The sequence below is a fragment of the Canis aureus genome, chromosome 3 (assembly GCF_053574225.1).
Source record: "Canis aureus isolate CA01 chromosome 3, VMU_Caureus_v.1.0, whole genome shotgun sequence".
Lineage (NCBI taxonomy): Eukaryota > Metazoa > Chordata > Mammalia > Carnivora > Canidae > Canis > Canis aureus.
In genome coordinates, this window is record NC_135613.1 from 19,234,750 (window position 1) to 19,260,823 (window position 26,074).

At 41.3% G+C, this 26,074-nt stretch overlaps 1 protein-coding gene across 1 annotated transcript in view; it reads left to right on the plus strand.

Moving 5' to 3' along the window:
- Positions 1 to 26,074, plus strand: part of LOC144310237 (uncharacterized) — a 331,034-nt gene that overhangs the window by 83,585 nt on the left and 221,375 nt on the right. The window contains exon 4 of the mRNA XM_077890999.1: positions 18,409 to 18,501. Coding sequence (XP_077747125.1) covers positions 18,409 to 18,501 — 93 coding nt within the window. The remainder of the gene's footprint in view (positions 1 to 18,408; positions 18,502 to 26,074) is intronic.

The window sequence follows — 26,074 nt, forward strand, 5'->3', positions numbered from 1 at the left end:
ACCCATAATACTCTTAATTACTTGGAGTCCTATTACATTATTCTCTGTTTCCTTGTAGATCACCTATATTCCCCACTCAAACATAAACTCTGTGAAAGCAGGGACTTCATCTGTCTTGCCTGCTACTGCAGCTATAGCGCCTTGAATAGAGCCAGGCTCATCGTAGGCCCTCCATCATTGAGTAGATGAGTGAATAAGCTCGAACAGTACTATTGTGATGTACAGAGATGTGCTTAATTCATTCACAGGCTGTTGTGAAAATTTGTTGGGTAAAGGTCAAACCTATGTTGAATCTGAAAGAAAAATTCACCCATCCATCCACCCATTCACTGATTTAACAACTACGTATCGAGGCCCTGTGTGCTTGGCACTGCGGATAGAGTCATGATAGACAAGTCCTTGTGCTTTTGGAGATTATATCTTAGCTACTATTAATTGAACAAAACAATGTGCTGCAAACTCTGCTAAGTGCTTTCGGTATCATAGCATGATATATGTGATGGGGGTAGGTGCATAGGGGAGGCAGCCTAGGCATAGGGAAAGGCATGGGTGTATTAGTTTTCTAGGGCTTCTAGAACAAACTGCCACAAGTTTAACGACTTGGAACAATAGAAATTTATTCGTTCATAGTTCTTGAGGCTAGAGTCTAAAGCCAAGGTGTCAGTAGGGCCATCCTTCCTGAGACTCCAGGGGCGAATTCTCCTGCTAGCCTCCACCTTCTGGTGGATCTTTGAAGTTCCTTGGCTGGTGGTAACATCATTCCAATCTCTGTATTTGGTCTTTTCTCCTGGATCTTTCCTCTGTGTCTATGACTTAAATCACTCTCTTTTCTTTAATGAAGACACTAGTCATTGAATTTAGGGCCCACCTTAAATCCAGCGTGATCTCATCTAGAGAATCTTAACTAATCTGCAGAGATTCTATTTCCAAACAAGATCACATTCACAGGTCTTGGGGGACTTGGCCATATCTTTTGGAAGAATACTATTTATCTCACTACAGTAGGTAAGTACTCTGAATGTGAAAAGAACACCCTGGAGAACATGGGGTATTAAATCCAGTCATGGGGCAGGACAGAGTGCTGGGTTGACCAGGGCTCCCTGGAAAAGCTCATTAACTCACAGGCAAGCAGTCCTGTAGTGTGCTGCACTCAGAGGGGCTCCACCCTTGTGTTAGTGCTCTGCTGCCACTGTCTGGAAGCCCCAGGAGGCCACATTGTCCATTTCAGAACTTACTTTGAACACAGAAGGAATGGAGTGGTCTAAGAAACATGAGTAACCAAGGAGCCCTATCTTTCTTACTCATGTTACTTCCCTATATTAGGTAACCACTTACCCTGAAAATGATGATACAGAAAGGAAAGGGAAAGATGTGTAACCTATAGTTCTTTTCCTGTTCAGTCTTTCCGTATTCATCTGTAAGCAAAAGGTAGAGTGTTGGTTGAAAGTATGCTTATCGTGAAATGAAAGAAAAGCAGTTGAGTTGGTTTGGTGCAGTGTTTCCACAGTTATGGCAAGCATGAAATTCATATGCATGCACAAGCTATGGAATACGAATTGTGTAATTTTTGTGATTCTGCATATGAGTTTAAATGCTCCTATATTTGCATTTTAAACTGGCACTGTACAATACAAGGATGAATGGCAAAATTCATGCTAATAATTTAAAATTTTAATTTTTCTTTACTTAGGATGATGTTAAACAGCATATAAAAAGCACCACCACAATTTGAAAGGCCATGGAGAAAAGGAAAGAGCTTTATATTTTAGTTCATTAACAACATGGTGTTCTGCTTTTTGAGCAAGAGACCCCCATCTTTCATTTCATTTTGCACTGGGTTCTGCAAATTATGTAGCTGGCCCTGCAAAGACAATCGTTGGGCAGAACCCTTCAAGTCCCCCAAAGTATGCTGCCTCTGGAGCTCTCACTCTGCTAGGCTGTGACTGTTCTGTGTCCAGCTTTACTTCTGCAACAAGCAGCGCTTGCTTCCTGTTTTCTCTCCCACTCAGGTCACTGTTGTTCTGATGATTCTAAAGAACATCCTGCTCTTCCCCCACTTCTGTCCACCCCCCCCCACTGCTCTTCGAACACTTCCAGCACTTCAAGGATACAGACAAACCCATCAAGAAAATACGAGCACTGGCTGGCCTCCGGTGTCCTGCAGTGAGAGCTACCCACTGTGGAACCACAGGCAAGGGCTGCCACCTCTCAGCAGGATGCATTTTCTCCAAATTTGAGGGGAAGTGGTCAAAATAGCTCTCAGCCTCAGGAACCTCTTCTTTTGTAGGACAACAGTGGGCAATCTCACCCTTACTTTCTGAAAAGAAGCTTGTTTCTTCAGCCAAGTCAACTGATGAAAACGCCACGCACAGCCCACCAGAGCGCTGGCTGAGAACCTGGTTCTGTAACTATCATTTCTCATCTTCTAGACTGGCTCTTCCCTCCCCAGCTCTTCCAATGCTGAAAGTACTGGTTAGAAATTTCAGCACAATTGAGAAATTGTGAAGAGAAGGCTGTTTTTTTGCTTTTTTAAAAAAGATTTTATTTATTTATTTATTTGAGAGAGAGCACAAACATGAGTGACCATGAGCAGGGGCAGAGGGAGAGGGAGAAGCAGACTCCCTGCTGAGCAGGGAATGGCACATGACATGGGGTTCAGTCCCAGGATTTTGAGATCATGACCTGAGCCAAAGGCAGATGCTTAACTGCCTGAGCCACCCAGGCACCCCTAAGCTGTTCTTTTCTGACTGCAGATGACAGAAGGAGAGTCAGGTATAGAAAAGTACATGTGGAAAAGAGAGTTCTCAGACCAGAGATGAGGGGCAGCTGTTGCTACACTTGACTGCCTCCCAGGCTTTCCCCCTGATAGAGATGTGTGATGACTCAGAACACTGCTCAGGACTTGGTGAAACTGTGGCATTTTCTGGGCTTTTGTTCATGTTCCTGTTGACTGCCAATTTGGGTCCTTGCCAAACCCTGGCTGGGAATGAGGCTGTCAATGCTGTTGTATTGGCAAACGTGGCTTTCACTAACTAAATAGTACGTGGAAGGGAAGGATGATATTTGTGGAACACAACTACATCCCAACTGCAGGGCCTTCCTAGGTGCTATGTAAGTGCCGAATTGATGCAGGATGGGCCAAACTTAGCCCACCTGCAGATACTGTGTGGGGCCCTATGTAGCGTCCTTATTTATTTATTTATTTATTTACTTACTTACTTACTTACTTACTTATTTAGAGTGCCCCGGGCAAGCAGGGGGTGGGGCAGAGGCAGGCGGAATGAGAGAATTTCAAGCAGACTCCACGTTGAGCACAGAGCCTGCTGTGGGGCTTGATCTCACAATCCTGAGATCATGACCTGAACTGAAATCAAGAGTCAGACTCTCAAACAACTGAGACACCCAGGCATCCAGCTTCTTTCATCTTACTCTCATCAAGCAGCCATGTGATGTGGGGATTATGACCCCTGTTTTGTAGCAGGAAACCAAGGCTTATCGATAGAAGGCAATTAATTCAAAAATCATAGAAGAGAAAGCAGAGTTGAAGTTTCCTTCCAAGTCTTCTCCCTTCTATATCATGAGTTCTTTCTACTATGCTACACTGTCAACTCCCAACAGGCAGATTTATTCCCCCTCATCTTTCCTTTCTCTCCTTTTTTTCTTTCCTTTTTTGCCCCTTCTCTCTTCCTTTCATCCCTCAACTTCAACCACCTATCTGCTCTTCCTTTCTTCATCATACACTTTCCTAAAAAAGAAGCTGACGTACTGATTTGTCATTCTAGAATTTAGGGACCTTCTGAATCTGGTCTTGGTAAGAATCAAATCTCTGTGATATATTCAAACTGATTTCCTCATTGTTTCCTAAACATAATACATGCAGTCTGGCTCCTCCCTCCTACCCCCATCATGTCCTTTCTTGGCCATCACCATACTCATTTTCCACTATTCTAGCCCATGGTGATCTATCATTCCTGTCCAAATGGTAGCTAACATTTGTAGAACATTTGCTTTGTGCCAGTTACTATTATAAGCCTGTTGCTCATATTTACTTACAGTTTCCTCAATCCGGTGAGGTGAGTGCAACTGTTGTGTGTGTGAGGAAAGAGAGGGCTGGGGTGGTGTTAGTGGGGTGAGTAACTTGTCCAAATACATGGGTAGTGAGGTAGTTGTATTACTTTTTATTGATCATGTCATTTGTTGCTGCATTTCTTGAAATGATGCTTTGAGATAGACAACTGTTTTATGTGGATATGTCTTATTTTCCCAAGAAGATGATCTGTGATTTGAGGATAGGCATTACACCTTGTAATTCTTTATGTGTTTCCCAGAATTAAAAATTTACTTGCAGAGCACACAGTGACCCCTAATGTGATATAAAAACACCAGAAGTCCACTTGCCTCATTAAGCTACTAGAAAATGCCATGTGGATACTTAGATAACAAATGAAATAAATTTGAGTTATAGGAATGTGGAGCTAGAAGGGAGATTTTTAAAAAGCCCAGGTGAGGTAAAGCTAGCTTTTGTAACACAAAACAAAACTTCAGACTGTACAGTGCCAAATGTGCAATTAGGATTTATTTTTGCTCTTGTCAGTGAGCCTTCCTGGCTGGCAGATGGCTTTCCTCCAAGAAGTGACTTGGGGCTCCAGGCTTCTTTTATCTTGTGATCCTAATGTCTTTTACATGAGTTCTCGAAGATCATGGTGTTTATCTGCATCAATCCAGAGGGGAGAAAGGAGCACAGAAGCTTCCGTGAGGGAGTTGTGGATGTGGTATCCATCACAGGCCAGCCCTGGATGTGGTGCCCATCACACTCACATACATTCATTGGCTGGGACTCTCACGTGGCCCAGCTCCCATAAAGAGGGTGGGAGGGGACCTGGGTAGCTCAGTCTTTTGAGCCTCTGACATGATTTTGGTTCAGGTCATGAGATCTCCCTCCCCCTCTGCCCCATCCCCTGTGCATGTGTGTGCTCTCTCTCCTTCTCTCTCTCTCTCTCTCTCTCTCTCAAATAAATAAAATCTACAAAAAAGAAAAAAGAGGATGGGAATTGTAGAATGTGTTTCATGAAACAGAGGGACTAGGTTTAGTGACATTCTTGCAACCATGCAACCATGTCTATGTCAGGAATGGTTAACACATCTGTTCTGCTAACTCCTATGGGTTGGGACCTGTTGTTTGGAGTGATATGTAGAGAGGGATTTTGGGGCTGAGTCCATGCTTAGAAAGAAAGGGTATGAGGGTTCATTTCTTTTGTGTGCCAGGAATGGGGAAGGGGGAATGGCAACATACATGTCATTACTTGTTGTCCCTGATTCTAATCTGAGTTCTTCACTTTATCTTTATTAATTTATTTATCCTATATATATAGGACAGCTGCCAGTGATAGAGACACAGAGATGGGTAAGTCATGGGATCCACCTGCTTGGAAGCCAGGGGTTTCAGGAGAGAGAATTTACAATGGTGTGTGGTCTCTGTGGCAAAGGGACAAGTACAGAGTCCTGTGGGAACACAGAGGAAGGGGCTATGGAGGAAAAGAGAGTCTAGGAGTCAGAGACCAGCTCAAGGTCACTCTATGACTGCAGGTGCAGAACAAGAACTCTAACAGTACTCATGTATAACTCTGAAGACTGCCAGCTGCCTCCGAGGATTGGTGGGGGTGATGTCCACAAAGCTTACTGCAGTGTCTGTCATAGCATCAGTACTAAACACACACCTGCTGTTGCTCCTGTGCTTGTCCACAAGGTGCAGTGTACACCCAGCAAATGTGAACTGTTCAAGGGCCTGCTATGTGCTTTATTCACAGACATTTGTACATGTCATCAGACATTTATTAAGCACAGCTACTGTGTGCCAGGCACTGTTCTGGGGACTGGGAGTAAATCAGTGCACAACACAGACACACATCCCACCTTTGCTGAACCTGCACTCTGTTGTGGGGAAACGGTTCATAAATATAATACATAAGTGAGTCAAAGAGTCTGTGAGCAGGTAGTGAATGCTATGGAAGTGGCACCTGGTAAGAAGAAGGCACTGGGCATGCCTAGCATGGGAAGTGGTGGCAACTCAATTTATAAAGGTCAGAGAAGGCTTCATTGCAAAGGTGACACTGGAGTTAATTCCTGTAAATGTGCAAGACTTGATTTTGTCCTCAGAAATTCCCAAGGTAGATGGAATCATCCCCATTTTGCAGATGAGGACAGTGAGGCTGGTAGAGGTAAAGTGACTTGGCCAAGCTCACCTGATGGCTGGGATTCAAACCAGGCATCTGTTCAGGCTGAGAAGGAAGAAGGTGAAGGGGGTGTGAGTCCATGGTTGGTGGCCTGGTCTGGAGCATAGGGCTGGATCAGGCAACAGATTCCAGGGTCCCTGTCCTTAATCATACTGTGTTCCTGTGCAGTTTCTTTACTTTTGCACACCACCTCTCTAAGCGTAATGAATAATATTTGGAGCTGCAAACCAGAGAGCATTTAGTGGTCACGAAGGCTTGATAAAATGTGTACATGGTTTTAAATATTCCATTGTAATGCATGGTAAGGCTCAGTTAAAAATGAGAGCATGTAAAAGCTTGCCAGATTTGATTGATGACACACCATCAATATTGATGGCCACGAGCACATTGGGAAGTTGGGATGCTGTATTTCTGCTGTGTCCTGCTAGCATCCAAGTCTGTAGGGATGATATATCGTGTAAAAGCCTGGGTTTCACATTGCTGTTACACTGACATTAAGTAATGATAATGGGGCTCAGCCTTAGTTTGAAGTAAAAATCAGTTTTGAGTGAAACGGGAGCTCACAGAACCTGTGCTGGTGGGGGAGGGGCTGTTCCCAGGTTGTTTGCTCTGGAGCCATTCATGACTATGACGATTAGCCACCCCTGCTTTTGGGGCTGTCCAGTGGCAAGAGACCAGGGGAATTGTTTGCTCTATATGAGACGTCACTCCATGAGGTGATGTAGGCAGAGACTAGAGGGGTGTGTCCATAAGCCAAGCAACACCATGGCCTGCTGGCAACACGAGGAGCTGGAAGAGGCAAGGACAGATCCTCAGAGGGACTGCAGCCCTACCAGTACTTTGGTTTTGGACTTCTGGCCTCTAGAAGTGTGAAAGAAAAAATTTCTATTGTTTTAAACTAGCCAGTTTTGTGGCAATTTGTTATGGTAGCCCTAGGACATTAATAGGAACACTTTCTAGCTGTGTGACCTTAGGCAAGTTTGAAACTTTCTGTGCCTGTTTCTTCATCTGCAAAATGGAATGGCAATATTTCCTATTTCATATGGAAATTCACATGGGCAAGATCAAATGAGGAAATCCATGTGGAGAACACAGAACTATGCCTGCCATGTAATAAGTGCTCAATACATTTTGTTATTGTTCCTGCCATTCTCTTTCCCTTGTTCTTTAGTGGTTCCAAATCTGTGTTAGGCTCATTACACATGGCAGTATCATATCTTTTTCTAAAGTGCCCTCAGGGAGCAAGGTGGTCTAAAATTATTCTCACTCTACAGATGCAGAATGGCTCAGAGAGGTGATGAAATTTTCCAGGGACACACAACTGACATGTGAGAAAGCTGGACTTAGAATGCTCTGGCTTCAAACTTGAAGTTCTTTCCACTAATAATGACATCCATGTGCCTATTGCTGTGCTAAGCATTCTTTCTAAATTTTTACAATAATCCCTATAAGTTAGGTTTCATTATTAACCTATTTAACAGATAAAAGAACAGAGATCAGAGCAACTTAGTAAGCTTTCCTAAATCACATGGCTAATAAGCGGTAGAGTCAGTATTGTTACCTGTGATAGGCTAAAATAACAGACTCAAAGGTACTCAGGTCCCAATCCCTGGAACCTGAGAATGTTAATTTTTATGGCAAAAGGGACTTTGCAGATATGATTAGGGATCTTGAGCTGGGAAGGTTACCCTGGGTACCTGTAAGGGCCATAAATGAAATCACTAGTGTCTTTATAAGGGAGAGATTTGACTGCAGGAGAGAGAAATTATGTGGTGACAACAGAGGTGGAAAGAGATTTGAAGTTGCTATGCTCCTGGCTCTGAAGAGAGAGCAAGAGACTATGGGCCAAGTGATGCAAGACTGCAGCTCTAGAAGCTGATCACTGCAAGGGAATGAAGTTTCTTCTAGACCAGAACAACTGTGGCCCTGCTAACACCTTTGTTTTGACCCAGTGAAACTTATTTTGGATTTCTGGCCTCCAGAACTGTAAGAAAACAATTGTGTTCTTTTAAGCCCCTAGGTTTATTGTAATTTGTTATAACAGCTGTAGAAACTGAATACATTATTTACCTTTTTGACTCTAGATCTGCTTAACTTCTAGCCTTCAATTCAACATTGGTCCTCAATAAACTCACGGTCTTGATGTGTCTGCACTGGTGGCAGCCACAGCACATTGACAGCCGCCATGCAGACTGCAGGCAAGGGCCATCCAGGCTGCTCCTTCAGCATCACTGCAAGCAACAGTCCTGAGGGGTCAGTGTTCTTGCTACTAGTGGCAGAGCACACAGAGAAATCTGGGTCCTGTATGCACCATTAATGGATCCAGCGGCTGGTCCTCCATTTTTCTTTCTTCTCCCCAGGAAGCCTTGGCACTCAGCAGTAGCCTCTGTCTTGAGCCAGGCTAATACAGTAACCAGACAGGGTACTAAAGGAGCTCAGGTTTAGAGCTTAGGACCAGGTGAACTCAATGCTGGTTTCTAGCTCCTACCTTGTTTCTTGGGAAGGTAGCATGATGCAATAGAAGGAAATTGAACTTCAGAGTCAGACCTGGGATCAAATCCCAGCTCTGCTGTTGACTGCCTGCTGACCTGGTGGAAGGCATTCAATCTCTCCAGGCCTCAGCTTACCGCGTAACATTGTAAGAATCACCAAATAAGAGGAGCAACTGGCACATTATTGACTGTAGGAAGGTAGTCCTTTTCTCTTCTCTTTATTTATTTTGTCTCCAGTTACAGAAGGTGGGGACCTATCTGACCTTCTAGGTTGCAGTACTGACTCTGTTCCTTAATTGGGTTTTTCTTTGTTAAGTATCCTGACTTGCTTGGTCTGCAACTCAAATTCAGGTCATTCACCCCCTTGCTTGCTGACATCTGCAATTTGTGGTGCTGCTTTCTCTACATTTTGTGGCTGTTGGTCTCTTTTCTGGATTTTCGTCTGCCCATCTGCTGAGAGCCTCTTCTATGTATTAATTGGGAATTTTTGGCAGCAAGAAACAAAAGCCCTCACTCAGCTAGTTTGAACAGTAGAGAGGATTCCTTATTTTACATAATTAGAAGTCCTGAAGGGGATGAAAAACCCAGATTTTTTTGCTATCATTTTACTCTGACAGTCTTGCATAATGACTTATCTTTCAGCCTTGCCTTTCCCTTGGTAACAGAATGGTCCAAGTATCACATCCAAATCTGTGTCTAGCAGAAGAGAGGCATGCTCTCCCTTTCTTCCCTCTTTTCTTCCCCCTTTCCTTCTTTCTTTCTTCTTCCTTCCCTCTCTTTCATTCTTCTCCTCCTTTCCTCTCTTCTTTCTTTCCTTTTCCTTTCCTTCTTTTCAGAAAGAAAACCTCTCCCAGATGCTTCCCTAAGTCCTCCTGTCAAGTCTCATTGGCCAGCATGTGTCACAGCCTAACCAAACACTGGCAGAGGAAATGGAGCATCATGACTGGCTTAGACCACGCATAATTTACGTCTTGGGAGGAGAGCTGGGGTTCACCTCTTTTGAGACACATCGCTTTGTAAAGAGGGAGTAGTTACCTGAGCACAATTGGAATCTTTTTCAGGAAGGGTGAATGGCTGTTGGGTAGGCAGCCAATAGTGTTTGCTTCATGCAATTCTTGGCATGTACTTGGATCTCCCCCAATGCCTCAGAAGTTCCACCTAATCTCAAATTCAGAGATGGAGATCATAGCACTCATTGTAAATGCTAACTTGAATTGACTGGTAGTAAATACCTAGAATAAGACGTGGAGGATTCTGTCCACATCTGGACTCAGTGGGGAGGACAGCCATGATTGATTAACAGTGTTGCCAGAGATGTATGTGTGTGTATGTCCCAATGGTACTTAGCAGGAGAGTGTTCTTCCTTTAAAAATGGTGTGGTTTTTTTGCCCCCCCCGCCTTTTTAAGTGCTAGGCTTTATCTTCCCAGATTGTTGCACTTCCCAAGGACTGCTTGTGAATCTAATTTTTAGAAGCCATGTTTACGTATTTCATAGGCAAATGTATTGCTGAAAATTGATGGGCCATTTATAAACAGGATCCTGTTCTCTGACTGCTGCCAGCCCTCTCTCACAGCCGCTGAGAGAGGGCCACAAGTCTCTGGCTTCCTCTTCCCCCAGTTTTTTCCCCCCAGTTCAGGCAGTATTCAGTAGCACACTGAAAATCCAGGGAGGCTACCCTCCACTGTTCATGCCATCAACACAAGACTGGTGATCCAGAGGTGGAAGATGTGACTGGAACAGCTCAGAGTGTTTGCTCATCTTCAAAAGAGGCACCTGAAGCCCATCTTTCTTGCCCAAAAACACCTTTCCCACTAAAAGAAGATTTGTATGTACTTGTAATTCTGAAATTCTGGGTCAGCCAAATGAGCAGTATTTTAATTTTAAAATCTTAGCCAATTATCAAGAGGGTGGCTTTCTTCTGGGTATCAGCAGCACCATCTCTGTAACTGCTTTTCCTTCCCTCCTCCCTGCTTATCTTCAGAGACTAGCCGAGCCCAGCTGCTTGGTAGATGCCATCTCCCCAGGCATACTAATAATGGGGATTTTTTTTTTTCCAGAGCAAGTTTTCATTATTTTGGTTTTTTGTCTGTTTGTCACATGTCCAACTAATTTCTCTTTGTTTTTGAAACAAAGGGTGTCTCTAGGAAAATGGAATTGCAGTGACACATTTATGTTGTTTTTGAATTCCTCCTGCCTCCTCCCTTTCTCCCCATATAGTAAATGAAAAGTAGTTTTTTTTTTTTTCAGGTTATGTTCGACAAATCTCTGGACACAGTCAGATAATTTTGCATTTCTAGACTCAGTGAACCACATGACAAAAGTTAATTAAACTGGCTGGGATAGGAGTATCTGCTGGTAGATCAGGAAAACTGTCACATTTCTCAAAACAATCACAGCCAACTTAGACACCTGAACACTCCTTGTTGTTGTTTAATAAATACACCATTTGGTACTTAAAGATACCTGTAAGCCGCTGTTGTCTTAAATTGTCATTAAAATCATTAAATTTTTCTATATACTCATTAAGTCATTGCTGTTTCTCTCACCTTCCAAGCCCTAGTCTGTACCCCAGTCCATATTTTTTTATGGTTATATTGTCTAAAAGAGAGTGATTGTGTCTTACCAAATACTTTGCTTTGGGATGGGTCCAGGCATTATTATTTTGAATCTGTCCATATGATTCTGTGGTGCAGCCAGGCCCCTGATATCAGAGTCCCACTATATAGCAATGCACTATGTTGCAATAGCAGCTACCTAAGTCTCTCTGACCTAACAATGCAGGGTGACTTATTGATCTTGTTCCATATCTATAGTGGGTTGGTGGGGGCTCTATTCCACATTTCCTGCCTCTAACACCCATGCTGATAGGGCTCACAGTCTGGAGCATCATCTGTGGCTGTGGCATGAAGAAACAAATATAGAAAATCATGTCGGCACCTACTTCATCTTTTGTGAAAGTTAAATGAACTAGCATGTATACTTAGAAAGTATGTGGCACATTACTATTTATTAAATACTCAATGTTGTTAATATTATTATTGCTATTCCAATAAACTTACAAATGCTAGTATGACCAAAGTGTACAATACGGGAATGGGGGGTTTTCACAATCATTGTTTGCAGACTTTAAGAATTAGACTAGCTTTTATCCTGGTTGATTATATTATTCATCTTCTTTGGATTGAAGGTCTTAGTCTAATTGAACTTTAGAAGTTTTTCCCCCCATCAATCACTTAAAAAATCTAAACCTCAAGGCAGCAATGAAACTGCCTGATGGTTAGGAAAAAAATCACAGACAAGCTTTTCTAGTATTCCACATCAACCCCAGGTGACTTCCCTGATGAGTATGTCAATGACAGAGATATGGAAGTTAAGTCAAATAGATTTGAGATCTGGAATTGGACCCTTGGAACAAGCTTTCTGTACATCTGTATTTTTGACAGGCCCCCAGGGTAGATGTGCATCCAGGAAGCAGCAGCTGCTGCAGTGTGTTGCTGCTGAAAGCCTGGTGCTTGATGGTGTAAATAGGAGAGAAAGTACCATGTCACATTATGGAGGAGATGTACATGGTAAGATGGTTAACCTAAAGATGTGGCTGTCCTTTTTTGGAGCTACTGCATCAGTTTAGAGATACATTGTAACTGTACTCCCCTGAACGTATGCAACACCTCATCTGTCTCCAGCACACCGCTTGTGTTGGGGGGTCCTAGCCTCAGCATGGGTCTGAGCCATTTGCCCAATAGTTAGTGGAGATGTGATGTATTTTGGCCCAGACAAGCAGAATAACCTCAATATAAGAGAAATGATGATCTCATATGTAAGTAAATCCATTCTAATAATTGAACAGGACTCTAAGAGGGAAGCTTCATGATTCTCCTAAAGAAACATTTTACAAAGAGCAAGTCTAAGGTTACTGTTGGAGAATGACTATTTGTGAATATGCCTGGCCCCAAACTAGGCCTGTACATCACTGTTAGTTCAGATTGGGGTTGTGCTGAAAAATGAGGTAAGCAGGTACAGGTTGTATATAGGCTAAGGCCTGTGACTTGTGGACAATGGGCCTCATAATTGCATGCAGGTACCAAGCACTTGCTCCCTACTAGGCATATATTTTACATATATTAATTCATTTGTTGCTCATCTTAGGTAGATAACCGTTAATGTCCTCATTTTTCAGATAAGGCAACAAGGCACAGAGAGGTGAGGCCACTTGCCTATGTTCTTATGACCAGAAAGTGGCAGAGGATGTGCTCAGGAAGTCTGACTAGAACACACAGACTCTTTGTCACCATATGGTTGAGTGTTGATGTGGTGAACATGGACAGGCACTGAAATGAGTTGTAAGTGACACACAGGCAGGTGCAGTCAAGGCCTTGGTTGTGAGGAGCTGAAACCCCAAGCAGAAAAGGGAAGGGAAATAGATTATAAGGAGAGAATGTCATGAATGTCTAGGGCAGGAAAAGCAGCTGAGCCATGGGGCAACTGGAATGGTCTTACTCTTTTAGCCCCTCTTGGATCATAGATCGGAGCTCATGAAGCAGATTTCTGCTTCGCTTTCTGTGCCTGCGCAAGCCAGCTCTCTCAGCCTCCTCACTTCTGTCTGTGGATTTCAGGAGAACTCACCGGAGCCCTGGTTTTGCAGACCTCTTAGTCCCAGAGTCTCCCTCCACCGACAGCCAACTCAAGTCAATAGGGAGAACCCGATTGGCTCCACCCAGCCAATTGATTGGCGTCTCTTGAGTCAGGTGACCATCACTTTCTATAAACATCTGCGTAGTGAAGAGGAGGTCTGAGAATAGAGGTTCCTAAACTTTTTTGTTTGCTTTTTAATGCAAGGAACCCTTTAGCAGTCTGTGAAACCTGTGGATCTCTCCTCTGAATAATGTTTTTAAATGCATAAAAATATGTGTTGTATTACAAAGGCAGCCAATTCCATTAAATTACAATGATCAGAATACGAAATAAAATAAAATTTGCAATGTGCTTTTAAAAATATATACTGATGGGATATAGTAGCAAGTCTCATAGCAACTATAATTTTGCAGAACTGGTGAATATACAAGATATTTTGATGTATCTGCAAAGCCTTTGTGATACAGAAATATCTGTGACTTGTTTTGGTGACAAACTCACAGGCACTGTTAAGACTAACTATGGTGCGTTGCCTATGTTCATTATTGAGGGAAACACTAAATTTAAATGAGTAGATACCGAAAACAAGGATGTAAAGCTTTTTCCTATCCAACTTTGTAGACCCCTGAATCCTATTCACAGACTCCCTTGCTTACTCTGCTGCAGTATTTCTCAAAACACTAGATGACCAATATCACTAAATGGAAAGAGGGTGCCAGGTAGGAAGGGTACATCAATAAAGGTTCCTTTTAGAAATTTCGGGTTTTGAAAAACTGGAAAAAATTCATTTTTTCTTGCTCTCCTGCTGTGTATCTTACATACACTAAATCTTTTTTAAAAATTATTTATTTATTTATTTATTTAATTTATTTATTTATGAGAGAGAGAGAGAGAGAAAGCGAGTGTGTCTGAGAGAGAGAGAGAGAGCCTGAGAAAGAGCATGAGCAGGAGAGGGGTAGAGGAGAAGCATGCTCCGAACTGAGCAGGGAGCCCGAATGGAGGCTTGATCCCAGGACTCTGGAATCATGACTTGAGCTTAAGGCAGAAACTTCACTGACAGCCATCCAGGCACCTTTACATACACTGAGTTTTGAGAGCCACTATTGTAGAGTAACTAATCTAAAACCTCATAGTGTCATTCTTTAACCATAAAATGGGTTTGGGGCATGAGCTCAGTCATATAAAAGTAAAATATACAAACACAGCTTTTGAAATGTTTAGAAATAACGTGGTGATGCTTAATGTGGGCAATTTCAAATGCTTTCTTAATGATGACATTTGGTTTGAGCTTAAGAATATCTCTGCAATGGATAGTGGCTAATTGAATTACGTGATGCTGAAGAGCAAATGTTTTTCTGAGAGAACTCTGAAGCCAGCTGCCCACTGGTGTGAAGACCTGGCTCATTTGCATGTCTGACTGGAGGCCAAAGCAAAGGGTGATATGCCATATGAGGTACAAGGGGCACAGGAGGACATAGTTCCAGCCCCAGAGCCTCAGAAAAGAAGAGGCTGAGCCATTATTACTGATCTGTGGGGTGCAGTGCCTTGCTGCTTGTGGCTGGAGGCAGAGTGGAAGTCAAGAGCAACCAGTCTCTGGTGACAAAATGAGGTCAGAGTTATTGGGTTGAAGACCCCAGCAGTCTGCTGAGGTGAACTAACAGGAAGAAGTGGAAAGAGGAGGAGTACTCTGTATCAACCAAGAACAGGGACCTCTGATGCACTCATAATGGGGAAAGCATCCTAGGGGCTGCTTGCAAAAGGATGCTTTTCTTACTCCTGTTGCTTTGGGTCTGAGAATACTATGGAATTTCCTGCTTGGGTTGCAGACTACTTCAGTGCTTTAGAATGTAGGACCTCTCTTCTAGTCACAGGAGATTTTGCACCTGACAAGAAGGACATCTGGTGGGAATAGACTTTATAGGTAGGGAAATTACCATGCTGTCAGATTTTTCTCTCTATGCTAGTAGCAGCATAGCACAGTGGGTGACAGCACTGGGTCTAGGACTAGGACTGGAGTTCCAGCTTTGCCACTTATCGGCTGGATCATCTTGGATGGGTATTAATCTTTCTGTGCCCCCATTTATCCATTTATAAAATGGACATGATGATAATAATAATAATAACAACAACAGCAGGAGTACCTCTTCATGGGACTGTTACAAGGTTTGAGCCAAGTAACACATGTAAAGTGCTCAGGATTGGTGTCTGATGTATTGTAAGCAGTATATACTAATGTTGTGTTGAATAAGGAAATGTTGGCATTATTTCAACAACCTCATCAATTCATTTGATGAACTATTGATTTGTTAGCACACGCAGTAGTTCTGGATGCAGGTTTGAGGTCCCCACTCTACCCTATTTTGTTAACTGTGTTTGACTCTGGCTTTACTGCTTATGAATGCTTAGGCAGTCTAATTGAGCTCTCTGAGCTCCCCCATGCAAAAGCTGGAAGGAGCATGCGTTTGATCATTTGCCCCAACAATGGCCCCACTGACCCAAAGGAGACTGGATTCCTCTCAAGGAGTTAGATCTTGGCTATAAACTCACCTTTTAATTTATTTTTAAAAATCTAAAACAAACCAATTCTCTATGGAATGGTATAGAGTTAGTCTCCAGGTTTTTTTTTTAAGATTTTATTTATTTATGAGAGAGAGAGAGAGATAGAGAAAGTGCACACATGAATTGGGGGACAGAGGGAGAGGGAGAGAGAGAATCTCACTCAGACTCCCTGCAGAGCATGGATCCCAATCTGGGCCTCGATCTCACACCCTGAGATCATGACCTGAGCCAAAACCAAGAGTAAGATGCTTAACTGACTGATCCATCCAGGTGCCCCAGTTTCCTGGTTGGTTTTAACATATTATTTCTGGCAAAGCTATTTGGAAAGAAAAACATTGAGGAACTGATAAATGGAAAGATTGTGAGTGGAAGAGTAAAATGATTACGGGCTATTCAATTTGTATTTTAGAAAAGAATTTCTAAAACTCAACTCTCTTGATGATCATAATAATAATAGTAGCTTGTATTGTTTGAGCACTTACTCTATGCCAGGTCTTGTGTCAGGAGCTTTGCATCTAGTATGCACATTTTAATTTATTTATTTGAGAGAGGGAGATAGCAAGATAACACAAGCAGGGGAAGCTGCAGAGGGAGAGGGAAAAGCAGGCTCTTTGATGAGCAGGGAGCCCAATGTGGGACTTGATCCCAGGACCTTGAGATCATGACCTGAGTCAAAGGCAGATGCTTAACCAACTGAGCCACCCAGGTGCCCCCCTGGTATGTAATTTAATTGCAGGGAGTGGGATGCCTGGGTGGCTCAGCAGTTGAGTGTCTGCCTTCTGCTCCGGGCGTGATCCTGGGATCCGCAATCGAGTCCTACATTTGGCTCCCTGTGGGGACCTACTTCTCCCTCTGCCTGTGTCTCTTCCTCTCTCTCTGTCTGCATCTCTCATGAATAAATAAACAATTCTTAAAATTCCAGGGAGTTAGATACTTTTATTTTAAATATGAGGAAATTCAGAAGCTAAGCCAGATTATGTGATTTCCCCAAAGTCACACAGCTAGCAAGTAGCAGAAGTGAAATTTGAACTCAAGCAGTTAAGCTCTGGAATATTTGCTTTTAAACCCTACACTTCTGTCTCTTGTTAGTCTAACGCCCCATATTGCCTGCCAAGAATCTCATCTGGTTTCCCCTTCTACCATTCAAGGGACAGGTAGTTTATTATCTTCAATGAAGCTTATTCCATTGTGAACATAGTTACTTTGGTGGAAAATTCTTAGCTCTTTGAACTGACATTGCCTTTCAGAAGTAAACAAAAATACCCAACAATCCTAGGTACATACCCAAGAGAATTGAAATGTTATGCTTAAAAAAAATATTCGTGAATGTTCATAGAAGCATTATTCATAATAGCCAGAGTGTGAAAAAACCCCAAATGTTTACCAACTGATAAGTGGCTAAAAAATATGATCTACTCATACAATGGAGTATTATCCAGCCATAAAAAGACCAAAATAGGAATGCCTGGGTGGCTCAGCAGTTAGGTGTCTGCCTTTGGCTCAGGGCATGATTTCGGAGTCCCGGGATTGAGTCCCACATCGGTCTTCCTGCATGGAGCCTGCTTCTCCGTCTCTCTGTCTCTGCCTCTCTCTCTCCGTGTCTCTCATGAATAAAGAAATAAGTTCTTAAAAAAAAAGACCAAAATACAGGTACACACTACAGAATGGATGAATTTTGAGCACATCATGCAGAGTGATAGAAGTTGGTCACAAGAGACCACATATTATATGATTCCATTTATATGAAATGCCCAGAATAGGCAGATCTTTGGAGATAGAATGTAGGTTAGTGATTTTCAGCAGCTATGATGAAGGAGGAATGGAGAGTGATTGCTAGTGGGTAGAGAGTGTCTTTTTGGGGTGGTTAAAATGTTCTGGAATTAGTGATGGTAGTCATACAACATTTTGAATATAATAAAGACCACTCAATTGTATACTTTAAAATGGTGAATTTATGGCATGTGAATTATATCACAAAAAATAATTTAGGAAAGAAATTAACTTTTTATTTCTGATTTAAAAAATAATGATTAAACCAAACAAATATATAGATATTTGAAGCTACTGGCTTGACTTTAATAAATATTCTCTTCTCCAAGAAAAAGAGCTCTCATTTCTTTAGCCATCTGTCTTATGATGTGATTTAGATTCCTGGCCTGGACTGATTTCTTCCCCAAATGCCCCAGGTTGACAGTGCTATTTTTATCATATTCCTTTCCAAATCAAAACACTGTTCCAAATGCAAACTCATGGGGTTAGAGTAGAATAAAACCTGCCTCTGTCTCCCTGAAGTCATTATATGATTACCCTACATTGTTGGTATTCACGGACTAACACTCAATTTTGACTGATTGCAGTCTGTGATTCATTATTTTTTTCTTGAGAAACATTAAAAAAATAGATTTTAGATTTTGTTGTTGTTTTGGAAAAGGTGATTTGAGTGCTTAATTAAAAATGAAAAAAATTTAAAAAAAAGTTATACTTTTTGTAGGTTGCAGAAGAAAAAATTTCTCCCTCTGCCTATGTCTCGACTCTTCTGTGACACATGCCATTGCTATGACTTTGCATCTTCTTCCATCAAGAGGTAAAATTTATGTTAACATCTCTTGAATTTGGGTTGGTCTGACAGCCTGTTTGGGCAATAGAATGGCAAATGTGGCAGTGTGCTAGTTTTGAGCATAGTCCTTAAGACCTTCATACTCTGGCTAAATTTTGCTGTCTTGGCTGCCATGAGAACTAACTCGAGCTTGCCTACTGGAGGATGAGATACAGGTCACCAAGTTGCCTACGTTGTACAGCTGGTAGGCAGCCAACACTCTGAAGTGAATCCTCCAACCTGACCAGTAGCTGGCTATAAATGCATGAGACCCTAGTGGAGACCAGAAAAACCATCCAGGTGAACTCAGACCTAATTGCCAATCTACAGATGAGTGAACTAAAACACATCAATGTTGTTTTAATCTACTAGTTTTGGGGAAAGTTTATTATGTAAAAAAACTTAAATTAGGTATTCCATCTTTGGCTAGGATATAGGAAAATGTGAAAGACTGTCACTTCAACAACACTAGGCACTTCAAGTCACTAGGCAAATGAGCAATAAAGTCATACTTTTCTTTAAAGTCATTAAAGAGCTGTGGATGCAAAGAGATACAGCTCAAAAGTCAAATAAAGGAGAGAAATTTGCAATACTAAAAAATACTCAACTTACCCAAATTAATGGAGGAAAAAGAGGAAAAAAGGGAACAGATGGAATAAATGGAGTAAATGGAAAAAAGATACCAAAATAATGGACTTAAAAATAGCCTCACTAATAATCACATTAAGTATAAATGAATAAAACACTTCATGTTCATGACAGAATTGTTCAGATTAGATAAAAATGTGAGACCTAACTATATGCCATTTATTTTTAAACATTTAAACATTTTATTTTATTTATTTATTTATTTATTTTTAAAATTTATTTATTCATGAGAAACACACATACACAGAGGCAAAGAGAGAGAGAGAGAGAGAGAGAGAGGCAGAGGGAGAAGCAGGCTCCATGCAGGGAGCCTGATGTGGGACTTGAACCCGGTCTCCAGGATCAGGCCCTGGGCTGAGGGTGGCGCTAAACTGCTTGGCCACCGGGGCTGCCCCCTTTAAAAAAAAAATTATTTATCATTTTAACATTTTAAATATATAGACACAGATTGAAGGCAAAATGATGGAGAAGATACACCAGGTTAATAAGTTGTTTGTTTGTTTGTTTGTTTTTTAAAGATTTTATTTATTCATGAGAGACCCAGAGAGAGAGAGGCAGAGACACAGGCAGAGGGAGAAGCAGGCTCCAGGCAGGGAGCCTGATGTGGGACTCGATCCTGGGTCTCCAGGATCACACCCTGGGCCAACAGCAGATGCTCAACCATTGAACCATCCAGGAGTCCCAAGGTTAATAAATTTAAGAAAGCAGATGTGGCTAAATAAATATTAGACAAAGTAGATATCAACATTAGAGGGAGGAACTATTCCTAGAAACACTGTTTAACATACAATAAATATTAGAGGACTTGCAAAATATAGAAATATGGGAGCCAACCAGAGGCAACTCAGGTGTTATAATTTTCAGATAACTTTAAAATAACAATTTAGTACAAATAGATAGAAAATGAGTATAAAAAATCTATAGAAATAAGTCATTTCGATAAATGAATAAAATGATGGGGAATTTCCAAAGAGATTTGGGACCTATAAAAAAGAACCCGACGGAAATCCTAGAATTGAAAAATGCAATATTAGTAATAAAAACTTCATGTAAACTGAAGCTACAAGAGAGTCACAAAAAAAAAAGGAAATTTAACAAATTTAACAGAACTGCTCAGAGAATATCATGTAGAATAAATAAAACAACATCTTTCTAAGACATAATAGTCAAGCTGATGAAAATGAAAATTAAAGAGGAAATATTAAGATCAGACAGAGGAAATATTGTTGTACATTAAATACATGGGAACAATGCAGGAATTAAAGTTGACTCCTTATCAGAAACAGTGGAGAAACAGTGGAGACCAGAAGACACTGGAATGGCATCTTTCAAGGGCTGAAATTAAAACAAAGACTCTCTATATAGAATTCTGTATCATGAGTCAACACACTTTAAAAACAAAGGCAAAATAAAGACATTTTTAAGTGGGGGAAAGCTGGACAAATTTGTTGTTAGCAAAACTGCAGTGTAAGAAATACTCAAGAAAGTTCCTCAAGCTAGAGAGAAATGATACAAGATGGGAACTCAGGTCTATAGTAAAGGGCAAAGATGAAGGCAGACTGCATATCTAATATTTACTTATTATTTTTAAAGATTTTATTTATTTGAAAGAGAGAGCACAAGTAGGGGAAGGGCAGAGACAGAGGTAGAAGCAGGCAACCTGCTGAGCAGGGACCCCAGGATCATGACATGAGTCGAAGGCAGATGCTTCACTGACTGAGGCACCCAGACACCCCTGAAAATCTAATTTTTAGAAGAAAATTTTTATGAATACTAAATATATAGATAAGCTCTAAAAGACTTCTGACTGTTTGAAGCAAACATTATAGCCATGTGTTGTGAGATCTATAATAGGGGTGGGAGAAAAAGATATGTGAATCCTGGCACAAAGGATGGGCAGGGATAAGTGGAATTATGCTGTCGTAGGAGTCTCCGTTGTTAATGAAGTCCTAGAGTATTATTTTAGGCTAGACTATAATAAGTTAGACTTACATGGTTTAAACTCCAGAGCTGTTCTGTTCAATATACTACCCACCAGGCACATGTGGCTACTAAGCACTTGAAATATGGCTGGTGAGGCTGAGAAAGTGAATTTGCAATTTTAATTATTGAAATATAGGGGTGCCTGATGACTCAGTCCATTAAGTATCTGCCTTTGGCTCAGGTCATGATCTCAGGATCCTGGGATTGAGCCCTGCATGGGGCTCTCCACTCAGTGTGGAATCTTCTTTTCACTCTGCCCCATGAGCTCTCTCTGTCTCTCCTAAATAAATAAATAAATAAATAAATAAATAAATAAAATCTTTAAAAATTTTTAAATGAAAAACTAAGTGGTGTACACATTCTTCTATGAAACACCATTTTATTGTTCTTACAAAACTACTCTTCACTTTAAATGTTATGATATGTCTCGTAGGTATAAAATTCACATCGGATTTCAAAGACTTGGTATGAATGTAATTTTGGTATGTAAAATATCTTGGTACTTTTATTTTTTAAGATTCTATTTATTTATTTGAGATAGAGCATAACATTAGGGGGAGGGGCAGAGGGTGAAACAGACTCCCTACTGAGCAGGGAGCCAGAATGTAGGACTTGATCCCAGGACCCTGGCAGATGCTTAACTGACTGAGTCGCCCAGGTGTCCCTTAGTACTTTTACTTATTATGTATTAAAGGGACAATATTTTGAGTATATTAGATTAAATAAAATATATTGTTAATTTAATTTCACCTTAAAAATTTTGTATAATGTGACAACTAGAAAATTAAGATATTCTGTCAAAATTGCATTTGTGGTTTACATTGTATTTCTATTAGTGCTACTCTAGAGAAATTACTAGAAGTATAACAGAGTGATATAGCTCAAAAGCCAAATGAAGGGGAGAAATTTGTAATACTAAAAAATATTCAGGATGTCTGGGTGGCTCAGCAGTTGGGTGCTTCCCTTCGTCCCAGGGCATGATCCTGGAGACCTAGGATTGAGTCCCACATCGGGCTCCCTACATGGAGCCTGCTTCTCCCTCTGCCTGTGTCTCTGCCTCTCTCTCTGTGTCTCTCATGAATAAATAAATAAATCTTTAAAAGAAAATTAAAAAATACTCAACTCACTCAAATTAACGAAGGAAAAGAGGAAAAAAGGAACAGATGGAATAAATGGAATAAATGGAAAACAGATAACAAAATGATGGACTTAACCATGGCCCCACCAATAATTGCATTAAGTATAAATGAACAAAACACTTCATGTACATGACAGAATTGTCAGATTAGATAAAAATGTAAGACCTAACTATATGCCATTTGTGAAATATTTTAAATATAATGACACAGATTGAAGGCAAAAGGATGGGAGAAGATAGACCAAGTTAACATTAAGAAAGCAGATGTGCCTATATAAATATTAGACAAAGTAGACATGGAGACAGAGGAGTATTACAGAGATAAAGAGGATATTTCATATTAATTAAATTGTCAGTCTGTCAGGAATACTCAATAGTCTAATATGTGTATGCATCTATTAAAAGACCTTCAAAATGCTCCGCATCACTTGCTATCAGGGAAATACAAATCAAACCCACAAAGAGATACCACCTCCACCAGTGAGAATGTTGAAAATTAACAGGACAGGAAACAAACGTTGGAGAGGATGTGGAGAAAGGGGAACCCTCCTGCACTGTTGGTGGGAATGTGAAAAGGTACAGCCACTCTGGAAAACTGTGTGGAGGTTCCTCAAGAAGTTAAAAGTAGAACTACCTTACGACCCAGCAATTGCACTGCTGGGGATTTACCCCAAAGATCCAGATGTAGTGAAATTCCAGGACACCTGCACCCTAATGTTCATAGCAGGAATGTCCACAATAGCCAAACTGTGGAAGGAGCCACAATGTCCCCCGACAGATGATGGATAAAGAAGATGTGTTCTATTTATACAATGGAATATTACTCAGCCATTAGAAACGACAAATACCCACCATTTGCTTCAACATGGATGGAACTGGAGGGTATTATGCTGAGTGAAGTAAGTCAATTGCAGAAGGACAATCATTGTATGGTTTCAGTCATATGTGGAATTTAAGAAATAGTGGAACGGATTGTAAGGGCAAGTAGGGGAACTGAGTGGGAAAAATTAGAGAGGGAAGCAAACCGTGAGAGACTCCTAACTCTGAGAAGCAAAGGGTTGCAGAAGGGACATTGCTGCTATGAACATCAGGATGCAGGTGTCAGAATTTCACTACATTTGGATCTTTGGATCTCCAGCAGGGAAGTTAACAATTTACCCTTCTACAAATAGAATATGAAGATAACATTTGCACTTTCCTGATCATATTGTGAATTTGGGCATTTTTCCATGTATTTATGGGCAATGAATAGAATGCTCTTTTCTATGAATTACTTGCTCATATCTTTTTCTTAGTTTTCAGTTGGGCTGCTTGCCTTTTCCTATTCATTTGAGAGAAATTTTCAAATGTGTGTATTTAGATAATAATCCTTTGTGTGTGTGGCAAATATTTTCTCCTTGCCTGTCTCTTGCCCTTAACTTGTTTACCAGAAATTTCTTGTTCATGGTATCTTTATTATTCTGGGTCTCTTCAGCTTTCTCTTTCCATGATTTCTTACAGATATTTCTTATGCCACATGTGGGTTTCCTGAGGCATCCTCTTGCTTCTCTTGACGTGTACTAGGGGCAAATTTTGGCTGACTTGAGTCAGCATTTCTGTAGTAAGTAATATTTTAATTAGAAGAGTTGGCTTGACTCAGTTCTGGTGACATCTGCTGGTTGCTGGATCCTTGGTAACACCTGTCATTGGATGTGATAGGTGTGGATCCTCTTCCCTGTGCCCACATGGATGGATGAACAGTCATCTCAGCTCTGAGGCATCCTTAAGCACCAGTAGTTGCTGCTGGTTCCATGGTGTGGGCAACTTGGCTCCCCCACTGACTAGAGATTGAGTTTTCTGAGCATGTCCTACCCAAAATGGATCCTTTTAGAAGAAAGGGACTAGCAGGACTTGAAATCTTGGGATATCTTTTGGCTTTGGTAGAAGACTGAATAATGAGACTTTAAGACCAAGTGGTCTTCTTGCAATTATTTTCAAACTGGAGCCTATTGGGCAATGCGCGCACGTGCACGCGCGCACACACACACAGTTGGTTCCAAGTAGAAATCTGGAAAATGGGATGGAATCTCAAATATGTCACTGTTCAAGTTCTCAGATACTTCATGAACACATTCTCATGAGAAAAGCAGGAGTAACCCAGGAGCAGAATAGAAGTTTTCCTCTTCACTCTGGACCCTCTCTCCAGAGGTAACAGATCAAAGTTGAGTTGTATCTTTCCAGACACATGAGAAGTGCTATTTAACCAGTGCCCACATTGTACCTATTGTTCTTTAGCTGCATTTCCACCTACTTCTGCTTTTACATGCCCTTCCATAAATGACATAGCTTTCTGTGCATTAGATCTTCTCCCTGCCTTCAAAGAGAAGAGTTTAGTTAGAGAACAGGCCAGTGTCACATACTGTAGAGTACTTAATGTACAGAAGGGGTAAGGGAATATAACCTTGAGCCAAGAAGAGAAATGAATGGTGAAGTGTCCTGGAGCAACCACCTGATGTCCATGGTGACTACTGATAGATGTGGAAGGCTGGTAATGAATCCCTGTAAGATATCCAGGTCCTAACCTCCCAGAACCTGAAGATATTACCTTATATAGCAAAAGGGGCTTGCAGATGTGATATGTTGAGAAGAGATTATCCTGGATTATCCAGATGGGCCCTAAATGCAAGCACATGTGTCCTTATAAGGAAGAGGCATGAGGAGGATTTCAGACACAAGAAGTCAATGTGAACAATGAAGCAAAATGCTATGCTGCTTTGAAGATGGAAGAAGAGACCAGGGGCCAAGGAATAGAAGGAATGTAGCTCTAGAAGCTGGAAAAATCAGTGAACTAGATCCTCCCTTAGAGCCTCTGGTGGGAGCATGGCCCTGCTGACACCTTGGTTTCAGCCCAGTGAAACCAGTTGGTGTTTCTGAACTCCAGAACTGTTAGAAAAGACATTATGTTGTCTTAAGCCACAAAATTTGTGGTTATTTGTTAGTGGGAAAGGGAAATTAATACAGTAACCAAATAGAGAAACACATTAGAAAAAGAGAACAGCTTGTAAGTTTTCTGGCAAGAGAGCAAGATCTGCTCTTTAAGACATGTTGGAGAAAAGTGGAGGGATGAAGAAAGGGAATTGAGACTGGACATGTAAGTAGGGGACAGATCATATAGGATCTGGAAGGCACACTCTGGTGGTTGATTTTTTAATATTGAAGTTAATAAGGATCCAGAGAGGGCCTTTGAGCCCTTAAAAGCAGATTTTAGTGTTGAGGAGATCACCACTGGACTCTTTTCCTTGCTCTCAGAAAAGAAACAGAATTTGGTTGCCTAGATAACAACTCTTATTTTTCTTACCGTTTTATTCTTATTATACTAAACATTCTTCCCTCTCATCCAAAACTCTCTATGTATTCTGTAAAGAGCTGAGTTCTTTCCTTAGACAAAACTATACAACTATATCTTCAAGGCTGGAGGCACATCATTTCTTCTTGGGCTTCTGAAGGCACTATCTGAGTTACTGCAAGAGAAGGGAGCTCTTCTGAGCTGGACTGTGGCCCAGAGCAGGCTGGAAGGAGGACACAGAATTTAAAGCACTATACTTCACGAAATCCAAACCAATGATGTCTTGGGGTCAGCTGCTGATGGAGGATAAGAGGGTAGAGGCCGGTCCCTGTTCCCCAAGGCCTGAAGGGTGGTAATCTATCATTGGTACTCAGATTCAGGGCCAAGATTTTCAGGGCCAAGGTCATTAATAGGAAAAACACTTCAGGTATCCTGGATCTGTAAGGACTGCAGTTTTCCCTCCAGCA